This window comes from Acinonyx jubatus, chromosome E3 (genome assembly GCF_027475565.1).
Source record: "Acinonyx jubatus isolate Ajub_Pintada_27869175 chromosome E3, VMU_Ajub_asm_v1.0, whole genome shotgun sequence".
NCBI classification, from domain to species: Eukaryota; Metazoa; Chordata; class Mammalia; order Carnivora; family Felidae; genus Acinonyx; species Acinonyx jubatus.
The window spans coordinates 5,062,024-5,075,227 of NC_069398.1; the positions used below are offsets into that span (position 1 = coordinate 5,062,024).

Consider the following 13,204-nt stretch of genomic DNA (forward strand, 5'->3'; position numbering starts at 1 on the left):
ATGTCTGCAGACACATCTCAAAGGTCCCAGGTCTGTAGCTCTCGGCCATCTGATGAACTCCTCTCTTGGGCCTCCCTCCTCCCCAAACCAGCAGGGATCCTATTTTTTTGCAGGAACGGAACCAAGTCTTACAAGTCAACCTGCCCAAGAGTCTGGCAACCACAGGAGCTAGAGAACTGACTTTTCAGCAGCTCTCCCCCTCTTGCCCTTGCCATCCTCCCACGTGGACCCAAACATCTGCTCCTGACAGAGGAACCTTCCAGAAAACTGGCTGCAAGCAGGAACACAGAGTGTTTCTGGGCTCCTCACCTTAGCGCACGACAGAAAAAGACACCGCCATTCCCCGGGCCTGCACTGTGCCCCAGGCAGGGCTGGGCAGCCAATGTCTGCTTTTTATCTGATCCTGAGAGCAGGGGTCTTTAACCCCATTTTGATAAAACTGAGGCTCAAAGAGGAGCCATGATTTGCTCAAGGCCACCCAGAGACAAGGGAACAGAGCCACGATTCAGTCTGGTGCTTCCTGACGTCAAAGGTGGCCTCCCCAGCATGGGCCCTGTCATGCCCCGGCCAGACAGGCATTGGGCCCTGTCAACCCCTCCCTCCTCTTGGGAAGGTCTTCCTCCCAGGCCCCAGGGACCCCTTCTCCCTTGGGTTTCTCCTCCCCCCTGGCTTGTTTGCGGCACCCGTGGCTGCTTCTTATGCTACGGCTCCTTCTACACCCTCCCCATGGCCACCTGAGTCAGTCTCGTGGCCTTCAGTGGGACCACCGAGAGCCATGGACCTCCAGTCCAGACCACAGCCAACCTCCTGACTCCAAGAGCTGTGCCCAACATCTTCACTTGGGTGTCCAACAGCTCCATCAAATTCAATACGTCCAAGATGTGACTGTCAGGGACTCCTCCCACTGTGCTCACCATCATAGGAAACAGTAGCCCCAGAGCTCTTGTCACACAGGACACAAGCACAGGAGGCACCCTGCTCCCCGACCCCCTCTCTCACACACCTAGACCCCCACCCAGTCCTCTCACAGCCTCTACAAAGGATCCTGAATCTGAGCGTACTTTTTATAAAACAGGAGTCAGCACACTATGTGGCCCATGGGCCATATCTAGCCCACAACTTGCTACTGTAAATAAAGCTTTATTGGAATACAGCGCCCGCTTGTATATATATGTTCTATGGTGTTTTGTGTGACAACCACAAGGCTGAGTGGTTGCTACAGAGGCTGCACAGCCAGCAAAGCTGAAGATATTTACTGTCTGGACTTTCAGAGAAATGGTTTGCTGACCCTGGTCCTAGCAAATGCCCTTTCCTCTCTGGTTCTGCCTCAGGGCCTTTGCACTGGCCATGCCTAGAACACTCATTCCCCAGATATCCACATGGCTCCTCCAAGTCTGTGCTCAAAAGTCATCTGGTCTTCAGGGCTGACCTTGACCAAACTGCAGTATGTGTCCTGTCGTCCTCCACTCCTCTGTTGCCACTTTCTGCCTCTCTGTAGCCCTTATCACTAAGTAATATACTCTGTAATTCGCTCGTTTAGGCTGGGGACTGCCTGTCTCCCCAGGTAGGCATTTACCTCTTCTGGGTGCGTGGCCACATTTCCAGGGCACAGAGTGGGCTCGACAAGTATGTGATGAGTCCCTCCCTCTGGGATTCATTTCCTCTCCCTTGTTTCGCACGCAGGGGGGGCGGGGAGGGGGGAGGCAGCCCCTGCCCCACCCCACGTGACCCTGAGGTCCACTCCTCCCACGCCGCAGCGCCACCTACCTGCAGGGCCTCGCAGGAGCTCTGGGCCAACACCCGCCACTGCAGCCTGGGGCCCAGGTGCAGCTCCCCACTGCCCTGCAGCTCACAGGCCCCCGCCCGCAGCCGCAGATCCAGTCGGCGCCCGGACTCCCACCCAAGCTGGGTGGTCAGCAGGGCCTCTGGGGGGACAGCCCGCAGCGCAGGCAGCGTGTGACTCAGCTTCACTCGGAGCGTGGCCTCGGACCGGTGCAAGGCGGCCGCCAAGGTCAGGGAGGCAGTGCGGCCGGCCGACACGAGGGACCCCGATACGTCTGCTTCCCCATCTGCAGCGCGCAGAGAGCCGCTGAGCTGTGTCCGGGCTGGGAGGCCCAGGCCCTGCCAGACCAGAGGGGGTCAGAGGGAGGTCCCATGTCAGGGGGGAATCTGACCAACCCGTGCTTCCCGCGTCCCCCTTTCCAGCAACAGCAAAATCACAACAGACAAGTATCCCCTGGAGAAACAGTACACAACTAGCCTGCTGCTATGTGCTCCCCAAGGACAGCCTCTTTTCATCTATTCCCAGCCTTGAGTTGGGTAGTCACTATCCCCAAATGACAGACAGGGAAAGTGAGGCTCGGAGGCAGAGCACACGCCCGGGATCATACAGCTGGTACGTAACAGCACTGAGGTTTGCATGTGGTCTGTCTTTAGGCTGGTCTAATAGGATAGTCACTAGCCGCATGGGGCTGCTTCCATTCAAATTAATATGAAGTAAAAGGAGAAATTTAGTTTCTCGGTCATACTGGTGAGCACAGTTGAAGTGCTCAGGGCCTGCAGCGAGTGGCTACTGTTCTGGAAACGAAGGACAGAACTCTTTCATCATCCCAGAGTTCAAGGGCTGGGCCTGCTGGTTCCCATGATGCTTCAACCTCTCCGTCGTGGGCAACTCAATTAATAGAGACAGAGCATAGACAGACAGGGATGCTGAGAGGACTGGACCCCATCCCTACGCCCAGGAAGCTCCATCGGGAGGTAAGAGACACGGAGACAGGCAGAGGGGCCTGCCCCCCGCAGACAAGGACGCCAGTCCTGACTCAGCGTCTCCCTTTCCTGAGAGTCGGGCTCCCCTCCCCCAAATATCATAGGACCATTCTCACATCATCTCCTGGCCCAGAGAATGCCCAGCCGGTGGCCTCTAACAGGTTATGAAACCAAGATGTGCCTGTCCCCACTGTTAGCTAAGGGGAGTGCCCCCCATTTCCTTCCTGCACTCAGAATTTCACTAAAAAAGACAAATTGATCAATTCCAAGTCGGTGGCCCTTCTGTCGCACAGCGCTGAGTCCCCCCACCCTGTGCCTTGATCTCCCCATCTGCCGGGGGGGAAGGTGAGATTAAAGAGGAACCAAGGGTCAGAGAGAGCATCTGGGAAATAGTGGCTGGGGTCTTGGGAGGCGCCCGGGGCATGAACCCAGCCAGGCTCACGCCTCACGCCGGCAGGGGGTCTGGAGGTCCCTCCAGTCACCTCGTGGGCCTGCCATACGCACCTCCAGCAACGGGCAGCCCGGCTCGGCAGCCAGCGTCCACGTGCTCTGGTTCTCCACGTGCTGCTCCAGCGAGCCCTGCAGCTGGCACGGCCCCAGCTGGAGGGCCAGGGAGCTGCGGGCAGGGGGCCGGGGCTGGGCGGCCAGGCTGATGGCGCTGCTGGGTGGCAGACCCAGGCGGCCCAGCAGGGGCAGGGAGTGGGCCAGGCGCCCGACGACCAAGGTCTGGGGCCCGCAGGTGAGGGCCAGCAGCAGGTGGGCGTCTCCAGGGTCACTTTGCAGGCTTGAGGCCAGATTGACCTCACAAGGGCTCCAGCTCAGGCTGCCCTCGGCGTGCAGGGCCTGTGGGAGGCCTGTTGCCTGGAAATATGGGGAAGTGGCTGGACTTAAGGGCAGCTTCAGAAGCCCAGATGGGGGAGCTGACGATGGGCCTGGGTGGGAAAGGGCAGCGTTGACCCTACGGCCTCAAGTCCACCAGCACCTCCCCCTGCCAAGTGACCGATACCCTGTGTACCCCATCAACAGACATGGGCTTGAGTTCCGGCTCCACCAATGGCTCCATCTTTCCAAACTTGGAACCTCGGTTTACCCATCTCTGAATGTAAATGAGTTAATACTTGTGAGTTGCTGGCCAGAGCCAGGTGCCCGGAAAGCCTGGCTATTGGAAATTCAGCATCAGCATCAGTGATCGCTGGCTGGAGGGCAGAGGGCCTCAGTAACGAGTTCCACTGGGGCAGACAACATGCCCCACACGGGGGCACCGACCCAAGATGGGAACGAGAGGGGAGTAACTGGGCTCATTCTTCTCTGGGCCCCAGAGCCTGGGACTAGGGATACACGTGGCCCTTCCTGGTGGGGGTGAGGATTTAAGGAGCACTCAGCACACAATGCTCAATAAACTTCGTCTGTTATTTGTTAATATTCTTATGATTACTCTCAGACCCTTAAGCCTAGGGGTAGGATAAGTGAGCTCATGAGAAAAGAATCAACTCCAGCCCCGGAAAGAAAGGCAATCAGTAGGGCCCTTTGTGAAAGGGGAGACAGTTCATTTTGGGCCCCATTTTTTGGCTCAAACCTTTGTAGTCCATGAAACCCCAAAGGCAGAGGACAATGGCAAAAAGACGGAAATTTCTTAGGCTGAGGGCAGAGCCGGGCATACAGTAAGCAGCTAATAATTTATGGAGGGAGGTGGGAGGGCCCCGCACTGACAGGTGGAGAGGTGGCTCACCTCCAGCAAGGAGCAGCGATTCACCAATGACAGGGTCCAGTTGGTGTATGTGGTGTTGGCCTCGGGGCTGATGTCCCCACGGGCAGTCAGGGTGCACTGGCCCAGGGCCACCGCCAGCCCGGCCCCGGTGGGTTCGTCTCCCGCCACGGACACTTGGATGTGGTTGTCGGGGGCAACCCCCAGAGCCTCAAATGGAGGCCATGCGTGCTGGAGGCCGGTGTCCAGATGGATATGGCGGTGGCCGCAGGCTGTGTGGACGTGGGCCCGGGCGAAGGTGTCCCCAGAAGATATCTGAGCCGCCAGACTGGCCGTGTGGGTGTGGACCAGGAGGGAGCCGTTCAAAGACAACACAGCCAGATCCTACCCCCAAGAAAGGCAAGGAGAGACCCAGCAGGTGTCCCTACAATACCCCACCAAGCGGGGGTTCACCCTCTGCCTGGCCTGGGGGATCAAGGGAACCCCCATCCCCTGGGCCACCCCCATCCCCAGCTAACAGGCTCTACTCCTGCAAAGTGCTTCTAACAGCTGAAAATGGCCACCCGTGGAGTCATCAAGTTCGGCCTCTAAGAGCATTTTAGGGTCCCCCTCCCTGATGTCCCCCTCCCCATGACACAGAGTAGGGAAGGCAGCCCATCTGTCCAGCCTGTTCAGACCCCTTCAGTCCTGACCCCTTATTCCCTTAGTTAACCCTCTCGCCATCCAGGCCACTGTGTGACCTTGGCAAAGTGACCAGCTCCTGTGGGATATGCCAGCACGCAGCCAGGCCGTGGTGGCGGGCCTTGGGAGCAGAAACACCTCTGTCCTCCTCCCCCAGACAGTCCTTGGGGCTACACACCCACCCCTCCCCTGCCAGCAGGCACGGAGCTCAGCCAGGCCAGGCTACCAGCTGCCCACTCAGGGGCCCACAGGGCAGCACTGACCAGGTCTGCAGGCAGCCCCCTGGTTGCATCCAGTTCACCCTGGGTCCAGGAACCATAGGGCCCTGTGGCTCAGGACTCCCTGCCACAATGTGCCTGCGACGGAGAGGACCCACCGTCCACCCGTGCCCCAGCCCAGGAGAGCTTGGAGCCACCTAAGCTGGGCTGTGCCCCAGTCCAGCTGTGCATTGTGGGGGACATGGAGGGCTCAGAGGAGGGGACCATGTGGGTCAGCCTGGCAGTGGCCACAGGCCCCTGGGCCATGCTGTGGCCAGTCCTCAGTGCTCAGGCTGTGCCAGCCCCCCGGATGCAGACCACCCTCTGCCACCACTACCCGGCAAACAACAGAGACCCAGGTACCTCCAGAAGCTGCTGGGCGAAGTCCCCCCAGCAGAGCCCTGACAGCTGGGCAGACGAGGCGTCTCCACTACAGTTGACCTGCAGAGACCAGCAGGATCGGGAAGGGAGCACGCCGATGGCCGCTGCCCAGAAGATGGCAACGGGAGTCGTCTTTACCCAACCCGGGCCCCAGATGGAGCACAGAGATCCAGCCCAACCCCATCGCCCTTCATGGAAGCCTCTCTGGGAAAATAACCCCGATAGAGAGGTTTGTGCAGAAACCCGGCCCTACCCCACAGCATCATCATTAAACCAAAGGAACCAGAGCTCAGGTCCTCACACAGCCTCCGTGTGCCAGGTTCTACCTGGTTCCTCATCTGATCCTCAAGAAAACCACAAGAGGTGGGAATGGTCAGCAGTCCCACTGTGCAGATTAGGACACTGAGACACAAAGAGTAAGCAAGTTGCCCCAAGTCACACAAAGGGGAGGTGAGGAAACAGTGTGGCTTTAGCCACTCACCCTGATCCCCGGCCCCACCTCCCGCACACTGTGGATGGTTTAGCCACCCCTGTGCCGCCACAGACAAGGCTTCCTGCTTCTCATCCTTGAGAATAATGCAGAGGTGAGCTACGTTTGCTGCCCCTTCTTCAGTGTTCAAGGGCTTTCCTGGAGGGGCAGGTGCGCGCCCAAAAGACTCGCTGGTGGCCAGGATGTGGGCGGTCTGAACTTTACTAGAGGGGACCAGAGTGCCTCCAAAGTGGCTCCCTCAATTGGGGCACTTCCAGTTACGGTGGGGGCGCAGGGGGGCCAACAGGACCACAGGACAGGTGGAGGAGAGGACGGGTGGACAGGAGAGGAAGAGTTCAACACAGGGTGTGGAGGACGGAAGGGAGAATGCGGAGTTGCTGGGAGGGAAGATGGGGGGGCAAGAGGAGGGGCCAAGGTGGCAGGGGCGGGGCAGCGGGGCGGGATCCGGGGAGGGGCCCGGCAGGCGGCAGGAGTCCCGCTGGTGACCTAAGAAGTGGGTGAGGAGAGGCGGCTGGGATACGCCCTCGGGCTGGTCGCTCACCTGGAGCCACGCGGGCACGGTGCCCAGGAGCGCCGAGAGGCCATGGTGCAGCTCGAGGGCCAGGCCCCCGTGGCCAGGCTGTCGCCTCGCCTCCAGGGCCAAGTGGAGCTGCTCGCCGTCCACACTCGCCGTCAGCCCAGCCGCCACACGGTGTCCCGCGCTCTGGGCAGAAGCGAAGCCGTGTGTGTCCCTGGGACCCGCTATCCCCGGGGCCCCCGCGCCCAGCCCCCCACCCACCTGGAAGTGTCCGCGGCCGTCCACGGAGAACGGGAGGCCCCAGCGCCTGAGGCCGGGCACCGTGTGGGCCAGGCTGGCGCGGAGCAGGTAACCCGGGGCGCCGGGGGCCAGGCCGTCCAGGCCAAGCGCTGCGTCCAGCTGAGCCTGCGCGCTCCGTGCCATAAAGCTTGTGGAGAGGTTGGAAGCCACGTGGGTGTGTGACAGGAGCATTTCCGCCTCCGAGGGGAGTCCTGGAGGCGGAAGGAGCCACAGAGATGACTGAGCCCAGTCTACACTCCCCAGGAGCCCGAAGGGGGTAAGGGAGTGGGCTGCCGTCGGCCCAGCTTCTGTCTGCAGCGTCCCCAGGCCCTGGGGCAACCTCGGGCCTCTCAGGTCCCACTTCCCCCAATATACCAGGTGGAACCATATGAAAGTGTCAACATTCAACACTTTCTGATCCATACAAGTGGTGATTTCACTAAGGACCACCTCCGCCACACTCAGCAAGTGACAGGCCTGGTGTCCCCTTCAGGGACAGGGACTGGCCCTCAGAAAGCAGGAGGAGAACAGAGGGGGTCTGATCTCGCATTCTCCCCTAGCTGCCACACTCTGAGCCCCTCTAGGCCTTACTCAAGTGTCCCCAAGAAGCTAGAGCTGGGGGTGTCCTATTTCCTAACTGTGGTACAGGAGCACATCCTTGAGGCCCCGCTAGACCAGCTTTCAAGAGGGAGAAGCTGGAGGGGAGGGGGTGGGATGGGGAGTCCTGGGGGAGGGGCCACCGGATTGGGAAGGACGTCAATACTCAGTAGCAACTAATGTCCCTGCACTGTGTGTTCTGGGTGAATAACACACAGCCCAAGGAAGACAGCAGCATTGGGAGAAGCTGGCAGGGGAAGGAAATACAGCTGGAAGGTGGATGTGGGGACTAGAGGCTCCATTCTGTCTCCTACCCCTTGGCTTCAGGACCTGGAAGTCTCTGGGGAGGGAGGGAGGCATCTGGCCCTGTCCACCCCTCCTACCTGCTTCACTCAGGGTGCTGATGTTGTGACTCAGGCTGCCTGAGAGCCGGCCATGCCCAGGGCCCCAGGCGCAGACCCCACCCAGAGCCAGGCTGGCTGCATCGGCACGGAGGTTGGCCTGGCCCCCCAGGCTCCCCGTCTGGGCCTGCAGCCGCCCTCTCAGCCAGAGCTCTCTTGGCAAGGCGCGGGTGCCGTTCTGGGCGAGGATGCAGGTGACGCTGTGCATGCTGGTGCTGTTCCCTGCGTTCTCATGCTTGTCCCGCAGGAGGAAACCCAGCACAGCTGAGTCAGCAGTGACCCTGATGGTACCTGCAGAGCATGGCAGAGAAGTTGTACAGAGCAGGGGACTGGGCTGCTCTGGGCAGGAGGGAAGAGAATCCGGGGGTGGGACAAGTTCCTAGATCCATGATGTAATTCTAACTCTTGCCACAGGGGGAACATCTGGGAAACAGACCAAATTAAAACAGCTCCCTCCCAGGAGGCTCTGAGGACCAAGGAAGCTACGAGCTAATTCACAAACAAAAGGGCTTTGGCAAAAACAAACAAAAACAAACAGGGACGTCAGTTAGTACCAGGGCTCAATTCCTGTTCTACAGAACCACAGGCCACAGTGAAAGAACAGCCCCATTCTAGAGACAACAAAACTGAGATCCAGCAAGGCTTCAGGGACCCAACCTTGAATTCCAGTGATAGAAAAACTGCTCAGAGATCTCTTCCATCCAGAGAAGACTCCACACCTTTGGGCCAGTCCGTGCCCATATATAACTCACACAAGAGGGGAATCTTGCTGTTATCAGAACCATTTACATCTACTGCCCCCGCCCGGTTTCATGGTCCAAATGCCCATAACACCTCCCCTCCCGTCATTCAAAGTTGGACTCACACGTTACCACCTCCAGGAAGGAGGCCCTTCTTCACCCCTGGGCTGGTTTAAACACCCCTGTTCTGTGCTTCCAGACAGAGAGCTCATGCAAATCTCAATCAGATTACAGAGTACACAACATTTTCCACACAGACAGAACTTTCTGACATAAACAGCCAATTATGCTCATAAATTCCTTATGTTGTAGGGTCCTATGTTACCATATCCTACAGGGTATTAACCAGTTAATCATGGATAACCAGAGTAAAACTTCACTAGATTATGATGAAGATACAATGAAATATTGTTGATGAGACAGGAATGGACCCCCACACAGAGTGGATTGATTTTCAACAAAGGTACAAAGCTAATTCAACAGAGAAAGGATGATCTTTTTATTTTTTTATTTATTCTTGAGAGAGAGAGAGAGAGAGAGAGAGGGCACACATGAGTGGAGGAGGGATAGAGGGAAAGAGAGAATACCAAGCAGGCTCCACGCCTGGCACAGAGCCCGATGTGGGGCTCGACTTCACGATCCCAGGATCATGACCTGAGGCAAAATCAAGCATTGGAAGCTCAATCGACTGAGCCACCCAGGCACCCCAGGATGGTCTTTTTAATAAATGTGAAATGACTGAAAATTCACAAGTAAAAAACTACCTCAACCCTTACCTGATCATATACACAAATTAATTCAAAATTAACCACAAACCCGAATTTAAACACTAAAACCATAAAGCTTCTAAGAACAAATAAAAATGATGTGGCCTCAAGGTTTAGTAAATAAAGATGTTGTACACAACCACAGAAGCATTATCCATAAAAGAAAAAAAAATAATCAACTGGAATTGATCAAAATTAAAAACTTGTGCTCTTTAAAAGACAAGAATTAATGAATCAAAGAATGAAAAGGCAAGCCACAGACTGGGAGAAGTTATTTTCAAAACACACATCTTACACAGGACTTGTGTAAATAACTCCAAATTCAATTTGGGAATTCAAGAAAACAACTCAATTTCAAAAAAAATTTTTTTAATATTTATTTTTAAGAGACAGACAGAGTTTAGGTGGGGAAGGGGCAGAGAGAGAGAAAGAAGGAGATATAGAATTCAAAGCAGGCTCCAGGCTCTGAGCTGTCAGCACAGTGGGGCTTGAACCCACCAGTTGTGAGATCATGACCTGAGCCAAAGTCAGACACTTAAGTGACTTAGCCACCCAGGCGCCCCAACAGCTCAATGTTTTAAATGGACCAAAGGTTTAAATAGACACTTCGCTCACAAAAATTCGTAAGTAGTGTATAAACCTATGAAAAGATATTCAACAAAATCAGTACTTAGAAAATGCAAATTTATCTATCTATCTATCTATCTATCTATCTATCAATTTGAGGGAGAAAGAGAGAGAACGTGTGCGGGCATAAGCAGGGGAGGGGGTGGAGAAAGAGAGTAAGAGAGTCCCAAGCAGGCTCCACGCTCAGTGCAGAGCCCAACACGGGGCTCGATCCCACGACCCTGGGATTAAGACCTGAGCTGGGATCAAGAGTCAGATGCTCAACCAACTGAGCTACCCAGATGCCCCCGGAAAATGCCGGTTTAAACCACAATGAGATTCCATCACCAATCAACACTGAAAACCCCCAAACCAAAAATGTGCGACACCAACTGCAAAAGCAAGGACACAGAGCAGGTAGGACCGTCACAGCGCTGGCGGGAATGTGAAATGGCACACCCACGCTGGAAGCGGTCCGGCGTTTTCCTCTGGAGTTCGACACGTACTTGCCTTACAGTCCAGCAAGCCCACTCAAGACAAATGAAACCACATGGTCCCTCAAAAACCTGGAGGCCAATGATTATAGTGGCTTTATTCATAATTGGAAAATCCAAAAAAAAAAAAATTGGACAATACCGAAACCAATCCAAATGCCCTTCAACTGTGAATACATAATCTGCTGGATATCAGCACCACGGAATACTACTCGGCAAAGAAAAGGAATAAACTGCTGATATGTGCAACAACTTGGATGAATCTCGACCACATCATGTTGGGCGGAAGACGCCATACTCAAAAGTTCACATACTGTTTCAATTCATGTCACATTATACAAAAGCCAAGGCTATAAGGGACAGACCCCAGCTCAGGGGTGGCCGGGGTGGGGGTGGGGGGATGGTTAGGGAAGAGGCTGACCACAGTGGACCTTTGAGGGGAGATGTTAACTGTTCTATACCCAGACTGTGTTGGTAGGTACATAACTTTGTGAGCTTATCAACACGTAAAAGGTTTTCCCCTATATGTAAATTACACTCCAAGAAATCATCCGTCAAGAGTTGCCTTCAAAAATGAAGTCACACGTGTTACATGTTAAGGGATGGAGAGATCATCGGTGTAACTCAAAGTAAACTCAACACAAGTAGTTCTCTGGGACATGTTTTATTTGATTGTGTTTAAAAAAATTTTTTTTTAATTTTATGTTTATTTTTGAGACAGAGAGACAGAGACAGAGATAGACTGCGAGCAGGGGAGGGGCACAGAGATAGGGAGACACAGATCCAAAGCAGGCTCCAGGCTCTGAGCTATCAGCACAGAGCCCGACGCAGGGATCAAAACTCATCAACCATGAGATCATGACCTGAGCCAGAGTCGGATGCTTAACCAACTGAGCCACCCAGGTGACCCGTGTGTTTAAAAATTGTTTCGACCTATGTCATTTTATTATGAAACTTGGTTTGGGCACATTTAGCCAATTTGGGGTTAGGGGGGGGTCGGTGCTAATGTTACTACCAGACTAGAGAACGGCACCCACGTCTTAGGGGTCAGGGCAGAATCTTCAGGTTCTGAAACACTGGACCCTGGACAGATGTCCAGCTGGGGCGCTGTGGTCAAGGATGCTTGGGCAAAGGGTCCCTTTTTGTGTCATTCTGGCTTTGGGAACCTTGTTAATGTTTCACACGATCAAAAACCAAACACAGAAAATCAGTAAGGATAGGGGAAACCCAAAAATGGAATACAAACAGGAACCAGCAAACCCCACTGTATTTCAAATGATTAACAGAATCACATGGGGGTGGCAGGGGGATTAACCCTAACTAACATGGGGACACCGTGGTTGGATTTAGGCCTGCAATAACTACTTGCATGAACTCCAACCACATTATGTTCAGGCCAAAGACAAAAAAAAAAAAAAAATTCTCATCAAATACTGAATTCTACTTAATAGGGTTTCCTTTCACAGAGGTACAGGTTAGTGACTCTGAAACTACTTTCTGTGTATCGTAGGGCTGAGCAAATGAGTAATCCACTGTGGATGGTTACAGCCAGGTTTCTTTCTGTTGGAGAAAGGATGAGAAGGGTGAAAAGGGCAAACATGAGAATGAGCCTTTTGATGATAAATTGAAACTGAGGACATCAATGTGAATGAATGGTTTTAAACTTATCTATCTGTAGAAAGATACAGAAATGTGTGTGTGTGTGTGTGTGTGCGTGTGCGCACACACACACGTCGATTTTCCAGGTCCATCCATTGAGAAAGTCTAGGACTGATAGTTCAGTAGAAATAAACACACCTAGCACCCAGCTCTTAGTTTCTACATATTATTTTGCATTAAAAGGAATCAAGGATTCTTGGAGAAATGGCTTATTTCACGTGAGGGCAAATGTAAAATGAGACAAACATCTTTTGGGTCATAAAGGAAGGGAGTGCTCAAAGAATATGGAAACACGTCAAAAAGACACACGATGGGGCACATGGGTGGCTCAGTCAGTTAACCGTCTGACTTCGGCTCAGGTCACGATCTCACGGTCCATGAGTTCAAGTTCTGTGTCAGGCTCTGTGCTGACAGCTGAGCCTGGAGCCCGCTTCAGATTCTGTGTTTCTCTCTCTCTCTGCCCCTCCCCCGCTCATGTTCTATTTCTCTCAAAAATATACATTAAAAAAAAAAAAGAAAAAAGATATATGATGGGGCACCGGGGTAGCACAGCTGGTTAAGAGTCCAATTTTTAAATGTGTTTTAATGTTTATTTATTTTTGAAACAGAGAGAGACAGAGAAAGAAAGTGCAAGTGGGGGAGGGGTAGAGAGAAAGAAGGAAACACAGAATCTGAAGCAGGCTCCAGGCTCTGAATTGTCTGTACACAGCCTGACGTGGGGCTCGAACCCATGAACTGGGAGACCATGACCTGAGCTGAAACTGGGTGCTCAACCGACTGAGCCACCCAGGCGCCCCAAGAGTTGACTCTTAATTTCAGCTCAGGTCATGATCTCACAGCTCATAAGATCTAACCGTGTAATGG

At 54.2% G+C, this 13,204-nt stretch overlaps 1 protein-coding gene across 15 annotated transcripts in view; it reads right to left on the minus strand.

The window, feature by feature from the left end:
- LOC106989291 (uncharacterized) overlaps window positions 1-13,204 on the minus strand; it is a 139,646-nt gene that overhangs the window by 47,013 nt on the left and 79,429 nt on the right. For 14 of the 15 annotated variants that reach the window (XM_027043240.2, XM_027043239.2, XM_053212985.1 and 11 more), the window contains 7 exons: window positions 8,057-8,365; window positions 7,059-7,288; window positions 6,822-6,983; window positions 5,773-5,850; window positions 4,496-4,855; window positions 3,271-3,627; window positions 1,768-2,121 (listed from right to left, as the gene is read on the minus strand). In XM_027043240.2, the coding sequence (XP_026899041.2) occupies window positions 1,768-2,121; window positions 3,271-3,627; window positions 4,496-4,855; window positions 5,773-5,850; window positions 6,822-6,983; window positions 7,059-7,288; window positions 8,057-8,365 (1,850 nt within the window). The remainder of the gene's footprint in view (window positions 1-1,767; window positions 2,122-3,270; window positions 3,628-4,495; window positions 4,856-5,772; window positions 5,851-6,821; window positions 6,984-7,058; window positions 7,289-8,056; window positions 8,366-13,204) is intronic. The other variant, XM_053212992.1, reaches the window with a different exon arrangement.